The sequence below is a fragment of the Manis javanica genome, chromosome 13 (genome assembly GCF_040802235.1).
Source record: "Manis javanica isolate MJ-LG chromosome 13, MJ_LKY, whole genome shotgun sequence".
NCBI lineage: Eukaryota > Metazoa > Chordata > Mammalia > Pholidota > Manidae > Manis > Manis javanica.
In genome coordinates, this window is record NC_133168.1 from 98,708,108 (window position 1) to 98,730,641 (window position 22,534).

General features: G+C 54.9%; 2 protein-coding genes and 1 long non-coding RNA gene across 7 annotated transcripts; 2 read left to right on the forward strand and 1 right to left on the reverse strand.

Annotated features, from left to right (window-relative positions):
• The first annotated feature begins 743 nt into the window (after positions 1-743).
• CD209 (CD209 molecule) lies at positions 744-3,738 on the forward strand. Of its 5 annotated transcripts, none has more exons than XM_037018591.2 (8): positions 746-875; positions 1,010-1,081; positions 1,184-1,264; positions 1,562-1,624; positions 1,893-1,970; positions 2,199-2,350; positions 2,845-2,957; positions 3,346-3,738. In XM_037018591.2, exons 1-8 carry the CDS (start codon positions 836-838, stop codon positions 3,485-3,487), a joined length of 741 nt encoding a protein of 246 aa, XP_036874486.1. In that variant the 5' UTR covers positions 746-835; the 3' UTR covers positions 3,488-3,738. The 5 variants fall into 5 exon arrangements, with proteins under 5 accessions (XP_036874488.1, XP_036874486.1, XP_073076693.1 ...); XM_073220592.1 differs by having other exon boundaries at positions 821-905; XM_037018593.2 differs by lacking the exon at positions 1,184-1,264 and having other exon boundaries at positions 744-875.
• An 11,193-nt stretch (positions 3,739-14,931) lies between these two features.
• Positions 14,932-16,023, reverse strand: LOC140845729 (uncharacterized). The gene is made up of 2 exons (XR_012124566.1): positions 15,886-16,023; positions 14,932-15,296 (listed from the first exon to the last, which is right to left on the reverse strand). It is a non-coding gene; the product is annotated as an uncharacterized lncRNA (long non-coding RNA).
• Positions 15,566-18,748, forward strand: CLEC4G (C-type lectin domain family 4 member G). The gene is made up of 9 exons (XM_037018594.1): positions 15,566-15,673; positions 15,993-16,094; positions 16,421-16,474; positions 16,668-16,730; positions 16,871-16,975; positions 17,297-17,386; positions 17,588-17,736; positions 17,830-17,945; positions 18,219-18,748. Exons 1-9 carry the CDS (start codon positions 15,619-15,621, stop codon positions 18,355-18,357), a joined length of 873 nt encoding a protein of 290 aa, XP_036874489.1. The 5' UTR covers positions 15,566-15,618; the 3' UTR covers positions 18,358-18,748.
• The last annotated feature ends 3,786 nt before the right edge of the window (positions 18,749-22,534 follow it).

The following is a 22,534-nucleotide window of genomic DNA, read 5'->3' on the forward strand; positions in this document are numbered from 1 at the left end:
AGGAATCCAGGAGTCCATACATATATAAACTGAAAGTTTGATACACATAGTTTCAAAGTGACTGTCTATGAAATGCTTAAAAACTAAAAAGAGGAAATAGTAATTACCGAGTGTAGTGGCAAGGACTCAGAGGTCGACTTGCCTGTGTCCAGCTCCCAGCCCTACTGTTTACGAGCTGTGTGATGGCAGGCAGTTGCTTGCCCTCTCTGTTTCTCAGTTTCCTCATCTGTAAAGCAGGATAATAACTGCCCCTTTCTTGTAGGGTAATGTGTGAACTGTCAATGCCCTCCCCCAGCCAAAGACCACCAGGAATACACCTGTGGCTGAACAAATTCGGGTTTATTATTTGCGTTGAGGAAGAACACACCACAGAGACCTGTGGGCCACGGGCTAAGTGCGAGGACTTCTGAGTATCTATCATTAGAATAGGTGATTCATGCTCATTACTGGTGCACTGTATGAAATCTCAACATCCGTGGGAGGCGGGGTAATTGTTCCGTTGCCCAGCGGAGGAAGCTGAGGATCTGCGACGTGGGGCCGGAGCTCCCAGCCCTGGACAGGGCCTGGAAGAGTGCCTTCTGGCAGCAGAGTCGCCCATGCAGCTTCTGCCCCACCCTACGTGACCTCTCTCCCACTTGCATGTGGCCCTTCATCTTCCCCCCCGCCTCAACCTTTCTGAGAGGAAGTGGTCTCCCCGTCCTGTTGCAGTTCTTCTTCCTGAACTGGGAGGGATGGACTGCAGAGGACGGGCTGCGGGGTGGAGGGGCGGGGGGGGCTCCAGGGGGTTATAAAGGCCATAGTCCAGAGAGGAGACAGGAGCAGAGAGCAGAGGGAGATGGCAGGGATGTGTGACGCCGAGGAGCCAGATGGCTCCAGTGAGCGCGGGCCCCGACTGTGGGGTGATGGTGGGGAAGGCAGGGCGCCAGGGTCCTGGGGGGACTCTGGGTCCGGCCTGACATCAGGGTCCAGCAGGATCAAAGCTCGGCTGAATGTGTTTTGTCCTATTCAGAGGAGATATTTGAGAGCCGGCGATCAATGCAGAAAAACCTTGGGTTATCCTGGAACTCCAGAAGCTTACCAGGTACTGAGGCGGGTGGCACCCGGGAAGGCGCCCTGCAGGCTGGGCGGGGTGGCGCAGGGTCTGTCCCGAGCCCCCAGCCACGCCCATTTGCCGGTGCCGCAGGATGTCTGGCGCGGGCCCCTCTTGTGCTGCTTCTCACCGCGCTGGGCTTCTTCCTGCTCCTGGTGACCACTCTGGTTCAAGGTGAGTCAGGGGCTGGGGGCTTGGAGACAGGCCACTTTGCGTTTTGCCTCTGGAATGGTCTTTGCCCTTTTCTACAGTCCCGGAACCCACTAGGGCTGGGGCTCTTGGGCTCCATGTCAGCTCCTGTGTGACCATGAGCTGGTGACTAGCCCTCTCTGAGCCTATTTCCTCGACTGTGACACGCAGCTCATTTTCCTCCATGGATGGGGGTGCTTAGACTGTTGGAGACCTTGAAACAGGGCCAGACACGGTCAGGTCTACAGTCAGCGCTCAGGGGAATTCTCTGCTCTGTCGTAGTCTCCAGGCTCCAACAGTCCCTGCAGGGAGAGAAGCCGGACCCTCAGGGGAGCCAGTGCTTGGGTGAGAGGCTGCACGGCAGGTTCCGGGGTGGGAGAGGGTCCCAAGGCTGCATCACCTTGGACAAGGTGAAGGGAGGGAGCACAGAAGCTGGGGAGGAGACTGGACCCCCTGTAAGGGGTCCCGGAGGGCTGCCGGTGTCCGGCAAGTCATTCTCAGAGCCTCAGTTGTATCATGGGCTCTCGGGAGTGAAATCCATGGATAATGTTCTCCGGGGCCCTCTCTGCACCAAGCACACAGTAGGTGCTTAATAGTCGAAGTCCCCTTCCAGAGGATGTGTCTCAGAAGCAGAGACAGTCAGGCTTTGAGGACATCCTCCAGCAACTGACCTGGATGAATGCCACCCTCGGTAAGGGCCAGATGCTCAGGTCAGAGGGGAGGTTCAGGGTTGCAGGTGGGGCTGGGGACCCCCCTTCTCTGGCTGCCAGTCTGAGGAGGAGCTTTCTCATGAGCTTCTTGGGGACTGAGCTAAGAGCTGAACAGGAGGGCAGCCCTGGGTCCCTAAGGTCTGAAGCAGGCATCGGGGGTGCAGGAGCCGAGCTGCGGTGCCAGCCCCAGCCTCTCCCCACCTCCCCAGCTGGCCTGTGCCGCCCCTGCTCCTGGAATTGGGAGTTCTTCCAGGGAAACTGCTACTTCTTCTCCCAGACCAAGGACGCCTGGAAAGCTTCCGTCGCCGCCTGCCAGGGCATGAAGGCCCAGCTGGTGATCGTCAACACGACTGAGGAGCAGGTGGGCCGGGCAAGGTTCCGGTCTGGGGCTGGGCCCTGCGACTGGTCAGCAGAAAGCCTTCTGCCACCGCCCTCTGCCCCGTGAGAGCTGGAGGCTCGGTGGCCAAGCTGGGCTGGGGAGGCACAGTCAGGAAAGGCTTCCTGGAGGAGGAACCATATGGACTTGGAGGTCACGTGGAAGCAGAACAAGTATGAGTGCAGCCCATGTAAGGGCAGAAAGGGAACTCAGGCTACCCTTGAGATCACCTATAATCCGTCCCCGCACTTTGCTGCGAACTGAGACACCAGCTACCCCGTGGCATACGTGGATGCACATGAACACATCCGTGGCATACACACACACACACGTGAGCACATACGACCTAAGTCGGGCAGTCGGCTGGACTGCAGAAAGAACTCCCCTGGGAGCAGGGCACCATGGGGATGTGGGCAGACATGGCCCGGATGGGTGGCATTCAGGGTTCTTCCTCCTGACGCCCTCCCACCCCACCCCAGAAATTCCTGACCGTTTGGAATGCTAGAAAGAACCAGCGCATCTGGATCGGACTCAGCGACCACCACAGCGAGGGGGCCTGGAAATGGGTGGACGACACCCCACTCCTGCTCAGGTGAGCTCCCCGAGACAAAGGCCCCAGGAGGGGTGGGCAGGTAAGAGACCCGCACCCCGAACCGGGGCTGCTCAGACTCAGGGACTGGAAATTATCCTCCAAGGGCCTCGGTGGAGGCGCACAGCCGGGGCTGCACCCCGGGATGAGGGTGGGGGTCCCATTCTCTAAGTCTAGGTCGGAGGCCCGGGAATCTGCATCCTTATTTGGCCGGAGCTGGTTCTGGCACAGGCGACGCTTGAACCCACACGTTGAAAACACTGCCTCTGAATTCCTCAGCACCTTCTGGCTGGTCCTTGGACCTCTGCTGTCAAAGGCCGGGCATCAGTTTCTCAGAGGGTGGGTTGGGGTGGGCTCTGTGGTGGGGCTCACCCCCTGATGGTTTTCACAGCTTCTGGCAGGAAGGGGAACCCAACAATCATGACAATGAAGACTGCGGAGAGCTGAGCGGAAATGGCTGGAATGACAATAAATGTAGCACAGAAAATTTCTGGACCTGCGAGAAGCCCTCGACACCCTGCCCTGAGCTCTGAGGGCCACCGTCCCGACCCCACCCCTCATCCTGGCCCCCGGCCCCACCCACCTAGGGACCTAGGGTTTCCCCTTGGGCGAATTCCCATCCTCCTGAACCAAGGTCTTTGAAATCCTTACAGTCTAACACCTCTTTCTCCTCGAAGGGCCGTTTCTCAATAGTCTGTAGACCACCTTTCTTCTTCCGTTGGTGGTCTCAGCTCCCTGCCCCCTCATGACACCCCGTTAATAAAGTCACACGTTGCTGTATGCATTTTGGTGTATTTACCATCTATATCTTTGCCAATTAGTTCCAGTTACTATACGTTTATTATATGTGTCATGGAAACTAGAACATTGCCTTCTTTCAAGATGTTTTTCTCTATCACTGTGCATTTTATTTCCCAATACGGTTTTGAGCCAGTGTGTAATTTTGGTCGGGAATATGCGTCTATGTAGTATATGCCTATCTATCTATCCATTCATTCAAGAACCAGTTATTTGCTCAGGGACCTTGAAAATGGGCTTCAGGGAAGGTTCATGATTTTCTTCATATATCTATTTAAGACACGTTATTTCTGGGTGTGTGTTTTCATTGCCTATTGATGCTGCAGAAACAACACACATTTATTATCTTCCAACCCTGGGAGTTGGGAGTCCAGCGTGGGTGTCATTGGGCTGATTGCATCAGGGCTGCATTCTAGGAGATTCCAGGAGATTTAGCAGAGATTCTAGGAGAGAATCTGTGTTTTTGCCTTTCCCAGCGTCTAGAGGCCACCTGCATTCCTAGCCTGGGGACTCCCTTAGTTCTTCAAAGTCTTTCTCGCATTTCATGGATCGAAAATTCTTCGGCTGCCCTGGCCCACATTTTAAAGACCCTTGTGATTACCGCTGGCTCCGTGGGCAGCGCAGTGTAATCTATGTTACGGTCAGCTGATCAGTGACCGTATTTCTCTCGGCAGCCTTAATTCCTGGTTTTCCACGTAGCACAGCATGTCCACAGTTTCTGGGGATTAGGACCCAGACATCCTTCAGGGGATATTATTTTGCCCACCTCATTGCATTTCTCGTTATGCTAAATAGGATACATCTCAATGACTGATGGGAGTTGATGGATAATACCCCACCCCTGTCTGCTCTTGACTTAGACAACTCTGAGGCCGTGTTCCACACGAGCTTGCAGAGGTCAGCCGCGGCCAGCTGCCCACCTTGTCAATAACGCCCACTCTTTTGTGTGACTTCTGTCCCTTCTCTGTGCCACTTTTCCACTTCCTCCCTGGCGCTCTCCAAGGATGTGACACCACAAAGAGACCTCTTGCACTGAACTCCTGTCTCAGGCTCTGCCCCTAGGGGGAGTGGGCCACATTCAGGTTGGGTGTATGTGACTCATTCTGAATGGTGTGCCAGAACCACACCTGCTCAATGGGTGGGCTGAGACTCGATGGACTCGGACATTTCAGAGTGAGTGGCCACCCCCTTGCAGTCTCTTTTCCAGCCCTGGCTACCCTGGTAGCCACAGCGATAACTCAGACACAAGATAGCTTCGCTGACCCACAATAGATTCTTGAAGAATCTGCCAGAAGGTGTGCTTCATGCAACAATGGGATGATCATTTCTTACAGAGGCATGGATTAGAACTTCGGAGGCTATTTCATTATTAGCAAATGTACCAAGGATGATGACGGCCAGGTTTCTCTGTGTTGGAGAAAGAAGTTACAAACAAGGACAGGAAAAAGGCTAGAATGAACTTGGAGGGGTTGGACTGGAAGTCTAAATGTTTGCAATTTCTCTGTCTGGATTCACTAAGTTCTTTTTTTTTTTTTTTTTTTTCTGTTAACGGGGCATTTTAGGAGCTATGCAGTTCAATGGTGCCCTCTTCTGCCACCGCAATAAATGTACTTACTTCAGTGGGGTTTTTTTGTTTTGTTAGTGGAGGGAACAGGTTGAGAAACCACCAATTTACCGGTTTTCTTTTGTCTTGACACATGTGTGGCTTCCCCAAAGCTCCTGCCCACCCCTGAGGGTTTCTCTGGCCATGGAATTGTGCTCAGTTCTCAAAAGAGCCAGGCAGATAGCTGATGCTCCTGGGGACACCCCTCGACTGGCAGAAACGGGTGGCCCCGTGCCCCCAGCTCTCACTCCTGGGTGGGGACAACTCCTGAGGCAGGGAGGCTCCCAGAGGCCTGTCCCCAGCAGAACGGAGGTCCTGCCCCTGTCCTTCCTTTTCCCCCTTTCTGTAAAGTGGAGGTCATATTATCTACTCCAGGGTGGGAAGATTCAATGAGGTCATATACAAAGTAGTTAGAAAGGTGCTCAACTATCGTAGGCATTAAACAAGCCCACATTTATGATTCAGCCGCAACTCCCAAGAGCAGTCCAGGAATCACCGTAAATGATGCCACCGATAAGCCAAGAAAAGCAGACTGTGGAAGTCAGAGGGGCTGGGGGCTCCAGGAAGATTGGGGGCTCTGCCCGCCCCCCTATAGCCCTTTGTGGAGGTGACATAACTAGCTTCTTTTTCCTTGTGATTTCCATGGATTTCACCAAGAACGTTCCACATGCAGCCGTGCCACGTGGGACCACCTCTCCTGGCTGCCGACCCCAGACCACACGCGTTGCCTCCCCAGGATTCCTGGAAGGTTCTGTCCATCTCTTCCAGGTCAAAAGCTCTATCCTCTTTCCTCTAAGTTTTTCCAGTGGCACGTCACTGCCTGTTGTCTGTTTCTCTTCGGCATCACAGAGTAGGAATAAAAACTGTGGTCCCCAGGAGGTCATGGGCATGCACGACTCCAAGGGGCTCATGGTACAGCAGCGGGGCACCCTGGGCAAGGCCGCCTGGGGCCCTGGGCTCCTGGGGAGGGGCAAGGGCTTGGCTGGCTCTGGTCACAGCTTGCCCAGGCTGAGTCAGCGCTCTGCCCGTTCAGAGGAGGAAAAGATGTGACCAGCAGGACTGAACATTCTCCCAGAGACTTTGACTGGGACAGATCTGGCTTCCAGAACTTCTCAGGTGGAACAGGATCTGGAGGTGGGGAGCAGGGTGTGGGCACCGACAGATTCTGGGGGCCTGTGGAGGTAAGGCTGGGGCAGGCTTTCCCTTGCACGTGCCGACGCAGGGACACACGCATGCTGGAACTGCCCATCTCCTCTTCCTAGGGTCTGGGGCTCCCAGACCTGGGCTTTGGCTGCAGGCATAACCTTGGGAGGGTCCATTCCTGGGGGAAGAGAGGGCCAGAAGCCAGGACTTGTGACCCTCTGGGTTTCCCTGGTCAGCTGCCCACTGGCTCTCCCACCTCTGGTGCAGGGGGAGCTGGAGGGGGGATGAGTCCCGGCCCCCCCAGGGTGCACCCCTTCTCCACGTGTCAGTCTTCCTCAACTTCAAACGGGATTAACCAAGATCTTAACTCTCAGAAACGATGCCCTTGAGGGCCCAGTGCAGGGCACGGAACATAGTAGGTGGTTAATAATTGCTGTTTCTTTTTTTTTCCTTGGCACGGTCCCCAAGATCCCCAGGTCCCAGGGGCTGGAGCATTCAGGGTCCTAGGGCCTGGATGGATCTGCGGGGTCCCATGACTCTGCTAGGGTCACTGCTCCTCTCTGAACCTTGGTGTCCTCTTCTGTGAAATGAGAACACCGCAGAACGAGGATGATTATACGTGGTGTTCCCAGCGGGCCAGGCACACTGTGGGCACTAAATTAAGCCAGGCTCTGGGTTGGATTCCTGGGTTCTCCTGGGGCTGAGGGAGGGTCTCAGGCCTGCAGAGAGGGATGGGCCATGCAGGGTGCAGAATCAAGACCGTGACACTAAAGGGTTCGGACAGTGGGCAGACACAGGGTGGGGTGCCCCGAGCTGAGTCCCAGCCCTGACCTGCCTACCCCAACAGCCCACCTTTGCTGCCTCTCGGGAGTGGTTACTTTTTCTCCAGTTCTAAAGGCAACTGGCACGACTCTGTCGCTGCCTGCCTGGAAGTGGGGGCCCACCTCTTGTAATCAGAAGTGGTGAGGAGCAGGCATTTGCTGGGACCCAGCCTGGTCTGGGACATGCCTCTGGCCACCGGCCAGCTGGAGATGAGATAATTAGAGGGGATTTTCTGGAAGGGAGGCTGCTTAATCCATGTGCAACACCTGGTGGGAGAAGGGTATGAATCCGGGGGTGCCAGGCACCTTGCAAGAAGATACGAACAAGGTCTGAACACACGTGTGAGTGTTTGGGGGCATGCATAGGATATAAACAAACCTCAGGGATGGCGAATGTTTAACCACTAGCTCTCTGGGCTGGGGGGAATAAGTCCTGAATGGAAATGTTTGCCAATTTCCCTGGTGTAAACATTCCTGTTTCCCACCGTGGCTGATTTCAAGTCATCAGTATGGAATGGACAGAGACAGGGGGTCAGCTCTCAGGGCTTGGTTCTCCCTTTTCCAGGACATTAAACTGTCTTGAGTAACTTCACTCAGAGATGCTTAGCCCCTGGAAAACCCAAGTGTGCGTGCGTGAGATGGGAGACCCACTCTGCACGTATGTCTGCAAGCTGGAAGGTGTGTGCTATAGGATACAGACGTGAGGGACACACTCAGACATCCTGAGCGCCTGTGGGGCTCTGGATCTGGGATACTAGAAGGCAGAAGGTGGGCCTGAAAAAACTTCCTGCCAAGAGCCCAGGGACATGCTGAACCCAGGAAGTGGGGGCCCAGAGCTCTCTACTGACCTCCCCGCTCCATCCCCCCAAATTCCTCATCAGCGGACTTCCAAGAATCACTGCTCAACCTGGGTTGGACTCTCACACCTGTGACATGAAGGCACGCGGCACTGGGTGGATGATGGACCCCTGTCGTTCAGGTAAATCTCGGGAGAAGGGGATGCTCGGTCACATCTTGGTGAGGTCCTCAAACCCGCATGTGAGCTTTACCTGGGGATCCCCCCGACTTCCTGACTCCTAGACCTAAGGGTTTGGGACTTTCACTGAGTGGGGGAAGGCAGTCTTCTCATACCCACATTCAGACAGGACAGCAGGTGCCCCCAAAGCCACACTCAGAGCTGCAGGAGGAGCTTGCGGACCGGGTGGGTGCTTGTAAATGGAGTGTATGCATAGACTGTCTGATACGGAGTGAGGTTGACAGATGGGGTTGCCACTGAAGAGACTCTTATAGTCACAGATCCCAAGAGAGGGGATGCATGACATGTCACAGGGGCTGGAATGGGGCCCCTAGGGGAAGCAGCAGGGTCTGTCAGGGGGCAGAGGTGGCGGGTGGTGACGGTGGGCAGGAGCCTTTGGTGTGATTTTCACAGGCCGGGCTTTGCAGCTGCGTGACTTCTTGGAGCAAAGAAGATCCCAAGAGCGACAGGAAAGAAGACTGCGCTGAGTTTGGGGGCGGCGGCTGGGACGACCCCAGCTGTGATCTTGGCGAGCTCTGGACCTGCACAGAGCCAACTGCCTCCTCCCCCGGGGACTGAAGGCTGGTTTCTGTTCTTGAGCCTAGAAGCTGCGGCCCTGTCACTGCAGAATCTGCAGAGCTTCCCCTGCATTCACACCGGGGTCGCTTCTCCTGGTCCGAGGGGCTTGAGATCTTGACAGAAGTTCCGGACTCTTCCCCTTGAGATGCTTCATCTCCCAGGGGCTCAGCTCCGTCTTCCTGTGATGCCTTGAGGTTCCCCCTCGGCTCAGAGGTTGTAGTTCTGGGCACCCTGGTCCTTGGAGCTGAATAAAGCGACCCAGTGGGGGATGCAATCAGGGCGCACGTGTTGCATTGATCTACTCTGTGTTCCTGCCAAGATCGCTCAGTTCAGATCGCCCTGTGCTGCTGCCATGTCCCCTGGAGCTTTATCACATCAGTGCACGGCTTCCGTCTGCTCAGTGTCTATCTGCCATCACCTGCCCCCCAACAGAGGGCCTCTCTGCTTGCTGGAGCTCCTCCTGAATCAGGCTGCAAGCCCCGGGGAATTAGCGCCCCTGGCCAAGCAATGATGGATGGGAGCCGGCATATAGGCGAGCCAGCCCCCTCCTCCCTCGGTGACACGGTAGACCCAGATCCCCTTCAAGGAAAGACACATCACCCCACTGCTTGGAGGGCTGTGGGCGGACAAGTGTCAACCCCTTTGGGGACAGACTCAGCCACAGAAAGCCACCTCTCCCAAGGTCATGCCCCTTCCTGGCACAGCTCACGCCGGTGCAGGGGGACAAAGGTCTGGCCCTCTTGGCCCAGCACGGGAATCATTCTGGTATCAGGGCCCCCCTCGGGGTCAGCGGGGGCTGTCGTCAGACCTGCCCGGCCCCCGTTTGCTTCCTGTGGTACAATAAACAAGAGATGTGGTCTTTGTCCAAGTGTAAAGCGTTTTTCTGAGTTCTGTGAGCCAGCTTAACAAATTCCAGAACCTTTGAGGGGGGTCAGGGGAGCCCCCCAACTTGGAGTCAGCCAAGCAGAAGTGTGGGCAGCCTGAGCACCCCACGTGCAACCAGCATCTGATGGGGAATCAGAACTTGTGGGGTCTCACACTACGTCCACGAAGATAATGTCAGAATCCGAACTGCTGGGTGAATCCTGGGACTTTTGCCTTCTTCCCACACTAGTCCAAACCCTTGTCTCCGTTATTCAAGTCCTTGTGCGATCTGGCCCCAGCTGACCCTCCAGCCCCGGGGACCACTGCTCCTGATTTAGTTTCAGCTTCTCCAAAGAGTCCCCCTCCCCATCTTTGCATCTGCTGATATCATGCTGGGAACACGCTTTCATCCAGCCATCTCCTCTGGAATTATTCTGACTCCTTCTCCAGGCCCCTCCTCCTCCAGGAAGCCCTCCCAGATCCTCCAAGCTGAGTCAGATGTCTCCCGCGGTCCTCATAGGGCCCCGTGTCTCCCACATTCATCACATCGCTTTAAAATCACTGGTCATGTGTTCCCCACCTCTGGCCCCCTGGAAATGGATCCCCTTTCCTTGTTCTGGGCCAGGACTGGAGGTTAGAGGTCTGTGGCCAGCCTCCTGCCTGGGAACTCCCTTCCCTTTTATTGCCACTGCAGCGAATTCTGGGAATAGGACAGGGGGTGGGCAGCCCTCTGGTGGCCTTACTAGGCTGGACAGCTCCCCAAGGCCTCCCAAAGTGGCTTCAGCTGCACACAGGTAGGAAATAGACTCTCCTCCCTGCCCCTTGGCTGCACCCTACCCGGTAACCCTTCGTTTTTCTGTCAACCCCGTGCATGCCCTGGACAGCCCAGTGCCAATGTTACCTCTCCCCGAAAACCCTCTCTGATTCCCCTGAAACGAATTCATTGCTGCTCCATCTAGAGTCTTTCCAAAGAACATATTCTAATGAGCCTGCGCAATCCATGTGGGGTATTTTTGTTTCCTTCCACTGAGTCCTCACGCCCCCTGCGTCCTGGTGTCCCCTCGAGCCCCAGAAAGAGGATGTGGGCTCCCAGCAAGTTCTGCCCTGCAGTGAGATCCTGCTGCTCAGTCAGCGGTCAGCGTCCGTTGTCACAAGCTCCATTTCTGATGACAAAGGCAAGACGGGCTTTCCAGGAAGAGGTGTGGGACTCATCCAGTTTGGAAAATAACCTTCCTGGGCTCTGAATTGTCCTCTGAGTAGTGTTTTTTTTATTATTATTATTAATTTATTTTTTTATTTTGGTATCGTTAATGTACAATTACTTGAACAACATTATGGTTACTAGACTCCCCCTATTATCAAGTCCCCCCCACACACCCCATTACAGTCACTGTCCATCAGCATAGTAAGATGCTATAGAATCACTACTTGTCTTCTCTGTATACACTGCCATTCCATGTCCCCCCCACCCCCGCTACATTATGGGTCTAATCATAATGCCCCCTTTTCCCCCTTATCCCTCCCTTCGCACACATCCTCCCCAGTCCCCTTCTCTTTGGTAACTATTAGTCCATTCTTCGGTTCTGTGATTGTGCTGCTGTTTTGTTCCTTCAGTTTTCCTTTGTTCTTATACTCCACAGATGAGTGAAATCATTTGGTACTTGTCTTTCTCCTCCTGCCTTATTTCACTGGGCATAGTACCCTCTAGCTCCATCCATGTTGTTGCAAATGGTAGGATTTGTTTTCTTCCTATGGCTGAGTACTACTACATTGTGTATATGTGCCACATGTTCTTTATCCATTCATGTAGTGGTGGACACTTAGGTTGCTTCCATTTCTTGGCTATTGTAAGTAGTACTGTAATAAACATAGGGGTGCGTTTGTCTTTTTCAAACTGGGCTGCTGCATTCTTAGGGTAAATTCCTAGGAGTGGGATTCCTGGGTCAAATGGTATTTCTATTTTTAGTTCTGTGAGGAACCTCCACACTGCTTTCCACCATGGTTGAACTAATTTACATTCCCCCCAGCAGTGCAGGAGGGTTCCCCTTTCTCCACAACCTCGCCAACATTTGTTGTTGTTTGTCTTTTGGATGGTGGCCATCCTTACTGGTGTGAGGTGATGTATCATTGTGGCTTTAATTTGCATTTCTCTGATGACGAGCGATGTGGAGCATCTTTTCATGTGCCTGTTGGCCATCTGAATTTCTTCTTGGAGAAGTGTCTGTTCGAGTCCCCTGCTTTTTAATGTCTTCTTCCTCCCTCCACACCAGAGGCATCCACTCCGGCGTGTGTGATATCTAGTGTGACTGTGCGTGTGTGTAATGACATAGATGTCACGGTGCCGTGAATCTCACAGGGTTTCTGTTCTTCCCTCCTTCCTTTCTGGCTTTATTGAAATAGAATTCACAGACCATGAAATTCACCCTTCCAAGAATATGACAAACTGCTGGGGTTTACCGTATTCACACAGTTGTACGCTGGTCTCTACAACCAGCGTAAGAAGATTTCATAATCCTGCAAAGAAACCGCAGGCCCATTAACTGTCTTTCCCAGTTCCCCGTCTCTGCCCGCTGTAGGCAGCCACCAATCTAGTCTCTGCCTCTGAATGTTTTATATAAATGGAGCCATACACTATGTGGCCCGTTGTGTCCGGTTCCCTTTACTCAGCAGAAAGTTTTCAAGGCTCACCCACCTGGAGGTGTGGATCAGGACCTCCATTTTATGGCCAAATAATATTTCACTGCAGGAACTTACCCACATTTTATTTCTCCACTCACCAGCTGCTTGACATTGGGCTCAGTTCCACTTCCTGGCCATTACGGATCATGCGGTTCTGAACGTTCATGCCCAAGTTTTCATGGGGACGTACGGTTTCATTTCTCTTGGGTACAGACCTGGGTGAGGATTTGCTGGGCCAGGGGGTAATTCGGCATTTCACTGTCTGAGCAACGGTCAGACCATTCTTCAAAGGAGTGGTGCCTTTTCGGAAAGGCCTTCCTGACTGCCCTGCCTAAAATTGCAGCCTCGCATCATGCATTACCTCCTTACCAAGCTTGGCCTTTCCCCCTCTCCCTGGTGGGATGCTCTAATATAAGTCTGTATTTATTGCTCTAGGACATGATTGCACAGGGCACGTATTTCTTCCTTAGCTTATTGTCCCCCCTTCCACAGGACTGGACTCTCCATTAAAAACAGGAGTTTTTGCCAATCTTGTCCCTTGCTGAATCTCAGAGCCTAGAAAAGTGCCTGGTATACAGCAGCTCATACACCCCAAGAGCAGGTGTCCCCAAAACCTAGGGAGGATGCTGTGGCCACCTGAATGACATACCCCAGAGAAACCCACACAAGAGGCTGGGTTCCAGGAGGAAGGATCAGAGGGGCAAGTGCATCACTGGGGAATCAGCACCAGATGGGACCTGAGTGGGGAGGAGACTCCTGCTTCTAAGAATTTTGATGTTGACAGAAAAAAAAGTGTGGATAAAATTAGAGTTCCTGTGGCCAGGATCCTCACCTGGCCCTGCTTGACTAGCTCACTGCACACCTGTGGGCAGTACATGGCTGCAAGGCTGCAGGAGAGCAGAGCAGAGGCTGGAGTGGTGGTAGCGCTGAGAGGCCCGGAGGACGGCTGTGTGGGACAACTGTGCAGAGAGGCCCGAGGACAGCTGTGTGGACAGAGGGGCCCAGAGGACGGCTGTGCAGACAGAGGGACCCAGAGGCAGAGACCGGCTTGCTGCCTGCAGACTCTCTCTGAGTGAACGGGATTCTAGTGACTGACCTGCCACCTGGGAATAAAGTTGGGTATAACCCTTTCACCCCAAGAACGTTTTGCTGTCATTTTCTTTGGTCACACTGCATCCATAGAGAACTTGCCCGGGGCTGAAACCCATTGGCAAGTCAAAAGGCTGTTTCTCCTCTGTCTTGGGAAGTTCTCTGACATACCCACTGCCTTCCTGGGTGCCCCGAAGAAAGCAGACCCCTCCCAGCTCATCCCAAACTCTGTTGTGCTGCACTTGCTTGTGGCCCAGTGTTTACGGCGGTTTCAGTTAACTCTTGCAGAGTGACAGGCCATCCGACCAGCTGCTGGCTTACAACAGTGGCTTGTAATTTGTCACAATCCCACAGGTGGACCATGAGTACAGCAAGCTGGCTGTTGCTGACCGGCCAGGCCATGAAGCCGCCTACCTTGGCCCAGGGGTAGAAAACTGCTTTGTGTTTATGGAACATTCCATGAGGACCGGTCTACACGCCTGGTTGGAGCGATTCCTCGGATAAAATTCTCTGCATGCCTCCGGGCACCCGACCTTGCTTTCCTGCTTCAACAAATCAAGAAGCCGCATTTGTCAAGAGCTCAGCCCTTCCGTCTGAGTTTTGTGCACCCGCCTTTGACGTCTCTTCTATCCCTTCCTCATCTTTGTTTCCTCTTTGCTTTCCTTTTATTTATTTATTTTTAAACTCTCTTTTCATCTGATTTTCTGATGTACCGTCCCTCTCATTCTCCCCTGGAACAAGGCAGGAAGATGCGCATCAAGTACACTTTTTAAATAAGATGCAGAGAATGTTTGTTACTTCCGAGGGCTGCTGGGAGGATTCGGAAAGGTGTGGCGTGTTTAAATACCCCCACGAGGGGCTGGCGTGGAGGCAGTCATTGATAACAACGTAACCCTGCTTTTCCGCCAGGTGGCCCCGGGGGTGCAAGCCTTTTATCCAACTGATTTTTGCTTCCTTTCATTTTTTCGTTTGGTGGACTCACAGTTTCTTCACATATGATATCAGGGCTCCCGCTCTGCATTGTTGACATGGGGGATGTCCTGTGCACTGCAGGCTGTTCAGATGCATGCTTGGTCTCTGGGCACTAGCAGCCCCCCTCCCAAACTGTGATGACCACAGGTGTCTCCAGACATTGCCCAGTTACCCCCACGTTGAGAACCACTATGCTATAAAACCTACTTTTTTATTATGTTTGCTATTTGCGGTCTGTCTCTCTCTACCCACAGCTAGAAATGTTTGCCCCAGGAAGGGAGGGATTTGCTTATTTCAGGCATTGGTGTACGCCAGTTCCTAGAATGATGCCCGGCACACAGTAGGTGTCCAATATTTGTTGGAAGGATGAACGACCCATCTAGAGGGGTTTGTGCATGGGGATGGAGCCCGGCCTTGACATTCAAAACCTCTGGCCTTTATTGCAGCATCCCTGGAATGGAGGCCTTGCCACTGCCCACCTTTGCACAGTGGAGAAAAACAGAAGCTTCTAGAAACTACATACATACACCTCCACCCAATAAGAGTCCAGGACCTTAGCTGACCACCACCCCCAACAAACACCTGTGTTCTCCCTTCTGCCTGAGGATTGAGGGTCAGGGTCACACCCGGCCTCTGGCAGGCAACTGCAGGGGAGTTAAGGAGAGAAGCTGAGCTGGCGGTGGGTTCAGGTCCAAGGGGCATTCTCAGGAACCTGCAGGGGGGTCCAGAACTTGGGTGGGTTCAGCCAGTCCCTCTCAGCAGGAAGCCCAGCCCCAAACCTGTAAGAGATGATCAGAGTCCCCAGGTGATGCCTCCAGCACCAGCCTGGAGATGTGGCTGCAGAGACCAGTCCAAGAAGGCTAGCACTAAGTGTGTGTGACACACACACACTACCCCCACCCTACCCCAATTCCACTGCACCCATACCCCTAGCCCAGCCCAGCCCAGCCCAGAAAGGGCCCAGTTCTGTGATTGGTCAGTAGGTCCCTGGAACCAGGAATCGAGACTCAGAGAAGCTGGGAAGGAAGAGAAAAGTGGGTGGGGCGGGATAAGGGAAAGGTTGCATTTCTATCCGGGCCCAGGGCTGGGTGCCTGCTCACCATGGACACTGAGGAGTACAGCAAATGGGACGATATGTTTGACGGGGTCCACGGAGGTATGAACAATGGGGCTGCCTTGCTAGCCCCCTTGGGTTCCTCTCTGGCTAGGGGTTTGGGGTCCTGCGGGGGAAAGGAGGGGAAAATCCAAGAGCGGGGTTCAAGTAGTGGGTGCAGGAGAGACACCACAGGCTGTAGAACCAACTAGACTGGGATTCACATTCCACCTCTGCCACTTAGGGGCTGTGTGACCACAGGCAAATTGCTTAACCTCTCTGAGTCTGTTTCCTGGGAGGAATCCAAGCGTCCAGGGCTCTGGCGCTGGGGCCCAGGGGTCCAGGACGGGCCTGGTGTAGGAGTCGCTCTGTGTTGTCCCAGGGCACTGGGGACGCTGGGGGCGGAGACCCCTCTTCCTGGTCCTGGCTGGTGTGGTGAGCGCGGTCCTGTGGGCCCTTGTTCTGAGTGTCCTATTTTCCAAGGGTGAGTGAGTGGGTAGTGAGGGGAGGTTGTGGGGGACCTCCCTGGGGACATAGGCCTTCCCTCAGCCCCAGGGAGGACCAGCTGAATCCTGGACCCCTCGCCAGGTCTGAGCGTGAGCATGTGTAAATAGTTTGTGTACTTGGGGCTGTGTGCACTCACATGTGCGTGCAAGTCCCTGTGCGTTTGTCTCCTCTCCGCGTGTGTGCACGTCCTGTGTGCTGTAAGTCTGCCCGCCCCCTCTGTGCATCCCAAGACGGGGTCCCTGCACCCCCTCTTGAGAGTTTCCTAGTCCCAGAGCGGCCCCTTCAGGATTCCCCTCTGCACAGCCTCCACCGAGCGCAGGGCGCTGCTAGACCGCCAGGACCTGCTGAGGACAAACGGTGCGCGCAGAACGGCGGCTCCTGGGCCCCAGGGGTGTGCGGGGAGGGATCGTCTGGGACCCTGGAGACGGGGTAGGGGTGGGGTGGGGACATCACAGTCCCCGGGCTGGCCCCGGCCTGGGGAAGGATGTCCCGTGAGTGCCCGAGGGTGACCTGGCGTGCGTGGGGGTGGGGCGCGGGGGCCTCCTTCCAGCCTCGAAGCAGACAGCGGCGCTGGGGGCCTTGAAGGAAGAGGTCCGAGCCTGCAACAGCTGCTGTGAGACGCGCGGGTTGGGCGCGCGGGGCCGCGGTGGGAGGAGGCGACCGGGGGTGGGGCTTGTGGCGGGCGGGGGCTGGGGCGGGCCCGGCCGGCCTCAGGCTCCCGATCCCACCCTTATCCTCTTCCCACCTTCCCAGGCTTGGGGACGCAGGCGCAGCTGCAGGCCGCGCGCGCCCAGCTTGCGGAGGCGCAGACGAAGCTGATCGAGCAGCAGGGCGCCCTCAGGACACTCGGAGACCGCGGTGAGGGCGGGGCTTCGCCGCCACCCCTGATCCCTCACCACGCTGTCCCGCGTGACCCACATCCCGGCCCCTCCGTGACCCCCGAGGTTCTGACCTCTGTTCCCGATCCTATCTCCCATCCTCACCTTGACCGCTGGACTCTGACCTTGACTACAGCTCCCCATCCCAACCACAGCTGGACCCTGCCCAGCTCTGGAGCCCTCGACCCTGAGGTCCCTCTTGCACGGGACTGACCACGGACATGGATGCCCACCTTTACCTAATCATGACCTGCTCCTGACCCTGACCCCGGCTCTAATCTGGACTCCCCTGACCTCGCAGTGACCCAGGGCTTGGCTGAAGCGGGCAGGGACCGCGAGAACATCCGCAGTGAGCTGCTCCGGATGCTGGAGGCCGCGCGGCTGGGGAACAGTGAGCAGGACGGAGGGGCGGCGGGGATGGGGTACCCTGCGCCAGAGCCTCGCGGTGCCCTTATCCGCCGGACCCGGTGCTTTGACACCAGCCACATCTCTGTGGCTCCGCCCCTGGGCCCGGGGGTCCGCCCCCCAGCCTCTCCGCCGCCCCGCCGCTCCACCGGGGAGCAATCCGCCTGTGACTCTCGCCACCCCGCAGGCTCCTGTGAGCAGTGCCCCACGCCGTGGCTGCCCTTCCAGGGCTCCTGCTACCTTTTCTCCAAGGCACAGGCCACATGGAACGCGGCGCAGGAGAGCTGCGCGGGCGCGGGCGCGCACCTCGTGATTGTAGGGGACCTGGATGAGCAGGTGCGCAGCCCGGCGGTGGGGGCGTGGCCCGGGAGGTGGGCGGGACGGGAGGCGGGCTCGCAGGCTCAGTGGCTCCTCACCCACCCCCCCCAGGGCTTCCTGAGTCAGTACACGCGTGGCCACGGTTACTGGCTGGGCCTGAGGGCCGTGCGCCGCGGGCGCGGGGTCCAGGGCTACCAGTGGGTGGACGGAGTCACCCTCAGCTTCAGGTAAGGGAAGGGACCTGGGGAGGAGGACAGGTCAGAGCCGAGGGGAAACGCTTTGGCCCCATCTCACGCCCTCGGTTGGGATGCGTAGACCCCAGGAATTGGCTGAGGGCTCAACTCTGGGGGTTGGCAACTTATACCCAGGTGCATGCTCAACGTGGACCCTCAGGGTGACTAGGTTAGACCCGTGCAATAAACAGGCTAGCCCTTAAGGGCGGGGACCTCAGGCCACTCTCAGCCTAGACGCTCGGCCACACCTGCACCACACCGTTGCAGCCACTGGAACCTGGGGGAGCCCAATGACTCTCAGGGGCAGGAGGACTGCATCATGATGCTACATACGGGAATGTGGAACGATGCGCCGTGCAGAAACGAGAGGGATAATTGGATTTGTGAGAAGAGGCGCCGCTGCTGACCCCGCCCAGTGCCCCGAGCCACGCCCACCAGCAAACGTACTATCGCCTGAGTGGCTCGCCGTCCTGGCCCCGCCCCGCCCGCCCCCACTAGTACCGAGAACCACCCGCCCAACCCGGCCTGGTCGCAGCCCCTGCGCCCTGGGACCTCTGCTCCCGTCTCATCGCAAACCCCTCCCACGCGAGTATCAAGTATCGTTCACCGCCTCCAAAATCCCGGCTCCTGGACACTGATTTGACCGCACCTCCCTCCCTAGCCAAAGTCAGGCGACTCAAGACGTGAAGCTGTTCGGTTTTCTTGCATTTTTCTACATATTGGGAGGCCTCAAAGATAGTAGTTTTGTGAGCTGTTTTGGCCGCCCTAGGAAGCATCAATAAATGTTTGAGAAATGAGTCTTGGCTCCTGGTTAGCTGTTCTCAGATTTATCCCTGAGACCCTGATATCCCTGGGAGTGACCCCAATTTCTCCAAGTGACCTCCTATCTCTGTGACACCACCCCCTCCCCAAACCCCGTGAGTAACCTGCAGTGGCTGTAGGTACTGGAGACACAGGAATGAGCCAGACTGTCTTTACCCCACTTTACCTGCCATCTGGTGTAACTGGGCAGTAAGTTCAATGGAAGATTGCAGGAAAGAGTGACCCTTGGGGAAAGGATCTGTGCTGACATACTGCAGTGGTGGCCCCTTGCCCTGAGGACACTGTCACTCTATTGTGGAGATTAAGGCAGCCTGAGACAGGTGAGAAAGGGGCTTCTGGGATCTGATGGGCAGGTCCCTTCTGTCTCCTGTACCTAGGTTCTGTGTCCACTAGGAAGGGTGATCAGGAAATAAATCCCAGAGAAGATAGCCTTCCCCGTGGGAGTAACAGCTCAACCAGAGCCACTGGAAACACCTGCAATGAATTCTTAAACACCTGTAACATAGCGGTCATCACTTGAGATCCAACTGCCACAGATTCACTATTTGCCTTCTCTGTGCTACACTGTTTTCCCCGTGATCCCCCACACCATGTGTACTAAACATAATTGCTGACATCTTTTCATGGATTAAAACTGATCCAACTCCTTATTTACCTTAACAACGGTGGACAGATGTCTGTCTCAAATAGCCCTGGTTTGTCCTTGTCCCAGATATAGTTCTTTTTTTAAAAATTGTTCTTAAAGTCAACTTTGAGAGTTTCCAGGTAGGTGAAAAAAAAAATCAGCTTTGAGGTATAGTTTATGTACAGTGAGATGCACCAATTTATCACACTCATTAGGATGCTGTCTATCAAAAAACAAACAAACCAGAAAGTAATAAATGTCAGCAAGGATGTGGAGAAGTTGGAACCCTCTTGTATTGCTAGTGAGAATGGAAAATTGTGCAGCCACTGTGGAAAACAGTATGGCAGTTCCTCAAAAAAATGAAGAATAGAATTACCATAGGATCCAGTAATTCCATTTCGGGGTATGTATAAAAGAATTGAAAGCAGGGTCTCAGAAAGGTATTTGCACAACCATGTACTATTCACAATAGCCAAGAGGTGAAAGCAACTCAAGCGCTTATTGACAGGTGAATGGGTAAACACGATGTGGTCCGGGCACACACTGGAATATTACTCAGCCTGGAAAAGGAAGAACATCCTGACACCTGCTACAACGTGGATGGGCCTTGAGGACCCGGTGCTCAATGACATAAGCCAGACGCCGAAGGACAAATACTGTCTGATTCCACTTAGGGGGTTACCTGGAGGAGTCAAATTCCTAGGGTCAGAAAGTAGATGGGAGTGGGGGTTGCCAGGAGCTTGGGGAAGGGAGAAATGAGCTGTTTAACGAATATAGGCTTTCAGTTTTGCGAGATAAAAAATTCTGGAGACTTGTTGCACAACAATGTGAAATGTAAATGTTCGTTATGTGTATTTTATATCACCATTGAATATTTTCAAATATTAATGCACCCACTTTAAGCTTATAGTTCCAAGTTTTGAGAAGCGTATACAGCTACGGAGTCACCACTGCATTGCATGTATAGCACATTTCCATCACCTGCTACAACTCCCTCCCCACCCCTGCCCTGGGCCACATCTAATCTGCTTCCCACCACTGTTGACTGACTTGTCTTTCCTGGGATGGCATATAAACTGGATCACACAGTACGCAGTCTTTGTGCCTGGATTCTTTCTCTAGGCGTACTGTTTATGAGATCTACCTGTGCCCCCATGTGTCTCTATAGCCAGTTCCTTTTCATTACTGATTCCTCTCCCCTTCCGTGGCTAGACCACAATTTGTGTATCTGGTCACCTGTTGATGGATGTTTGCATTGCTTCCAAAGTGAATTAGTTTGAATTATGCTGCCATGGATATTCTTGCTCAGATCTTTTTATGGAATAAAGTTTTCATTTCCCTCAGGTAAAGCCCTGGGAGTGGGTCAGATAATAGGTGTTTAAAAGAAACTGCCGGACGTACTTCCAAAGTGGTGGCACCATGTTGCACCCCAGCACTCAGCAATATTTAGGGCTCCAGCTGCTTGGGGAGCATATTTTTGACCTGTGGAGAGACTTGAGCCGTTCGAGAGCCAGGGGGGGACTTTATCTAGAGGAAAGAGGGGGAGGGGAGGAAATGATGTTGCAAGTTGGAAGTAGGTAATCTGGGACAGCAGGACACTGATGGTAACACGTGCCTGATAATACTTGTTTTTTTCATGGCAGTGCAAGATGGTGGGGCTGGGAAAAGCAGGAGGTTGGGGGGGGGGGTTCTCTGCTATTTGTAAGTGCCTGCAACTTACTGTGAAATGCATAGCAAAATAAGCTGGCCTGAGGGTGGGTGCAGGGGGAGATGGATGAACAGACTCGTGATAGGTTGACTGGAGCATCTAAGGATGATTTTTTCATTCTTAAACTCAAGTCTTCTGTGTGCCTGAAAATTGTCATATGGCTTTTGGGGAGTCACAGTCTAGAAGGGACAGGAGCAGGCGATGAGGAGGTGTAGAAGGGGGTGAGCCCACATGGTGGGACATTCTGGAAAAGCAATCTCCCATCCTCAGCATTTCCAGCCTGAAGGAGGAGGCGGGGGGTGCAGGGAGAGGGGGAAGAGGTGCCTGTCTTGGACAGGCCACAGGGGCTCTTGCTGGGAAGTGGGGTGTGGGGGGGATGTGGCAGTGGGGGGAATAGATGGGTGGCTTCCAGCTGCCCTCTGACCTTTTCCCAGCAGCCCCCTAGTGGCCACATGACCACATACTCTGGGGCTGAGTCAGCCAATCCGGGGTGACCTCGGAGCCCAGCCAGGTTTCCTGCACAGACCAGCCCCACCCGTCACCCCACTTTCCAAGGAAATGGCCTTGTAACAGAGTAGCCTGTCTTTTCCAACCTTCCCCCAATTCCAGGAAACTCCCTGGGATCCCGAGGCTTCATATGAGGTTGGCTGAGGCGTCCGGGGAAGCCCCCAGAGCTGGCAGGGCACACTCCCCTCTAGCCCTCGCAGGCCCCTTCCCCATCTGCCCCACTCCCCACCCGCCCGCAAACCCGCCCCTCTCCTGTGTCCCCAGCTCTCCGAGACACTGATGGCTCGGATGGGTGAGTCTGGTGTACTCGCACAGAAAGCCCAGAGGCAAACACCTGTGCTTGGCTGCTTCCTTCTGGGTGAGGGTGGGCGTGTGACCTCGACTCTCTGCCCTCAGTTTTTACATCCATCCGGTGGGGATAACAACACCAACAGCATCTACCTCTCTGAGGAATGTGGGGGGTGACAACAGCCCCTGAGAGATGTCCCCGTCCAACCCCGAACCTGTGGGCATGTGACCTTACATGGGAACAGGCTGTTTGCAGGTGGGGTTAAATTAAGGATCTGGAGGTGGGAGATGATCCTGGGTTACGGGGGGTGGGGGGGGGCGATGCCATCACGAGGTTCTTCACAAGAGGAAGGTAGGGAGACCGGACTGAGAGCGAGGGGGAGGTGAGGGAGGAGCACAGCCCCGGGGGCTGGGGAGAGTCCCAGCGCCGGCTGGAGGGGGGGCAGAGGGCCGCGGGCCAGGCTCCTCCAGAGGCTGACGGGAAGCAAGGACTCACGGCCCCGCCGAGCCCCCAGGAGGACGGCAGCCCCTGGTTTTAGCCCAGTGACACCCCTGTGGGACTCTGACCTTCAGAAGTGTTAAGACAGCAGCTGCATGTTGTCTAAAGCTGCCCAGGGAGGGGTCATACCTCAC

Excerpts from the sequence above, each read along its gene's own strand:
- CLEC4G (XM_037018594.1), top strand. The coding sequence starts at position 15,619 with ATGGACACTGAGGAGTACAGCAAATGGGACGATATGTTTGACGGGGTC. Across the intron at positions 15,674-15,992 it reads GTTTGACGGGGTCCACGGAG|GGCACTGGGGACGCTGGGGG; the intron begins GTATGAACAATG and ends GTGTTGTCCCAG. Across the intron at positions 17,737-17,829 it reads TAGGGGACCTGGATGAGCAG|GGCTTCCTGAGTCAGTACAC; the intron begins GTGCGCAGCCCG and ends CACCCCCCCCAG.
- CD209 (XM_073220592.1), top strand. The coding sequence starts at position 836 with ATGGCAGGGATGTGTGACGCCGAGGAGCCAGATGGCTCCAGTGAGCGC. Across the intron at positions 1,082-1,183 it reads GAACTCCAGAAGCTTACCAG|GATGTCTGGCGCGGGCCCCT; the intron begins GTACTGAGGCGG and ends CCGGTGCCGCAG. Across the intron at positions 1,625-1,892 it reads TCAGGGGAGCCAGTGCTTGG|AGGATGTGTCTCAGAAGCAG; the intron begins GTGAGAGGCTGC and ends GTCCCCTTCCAG.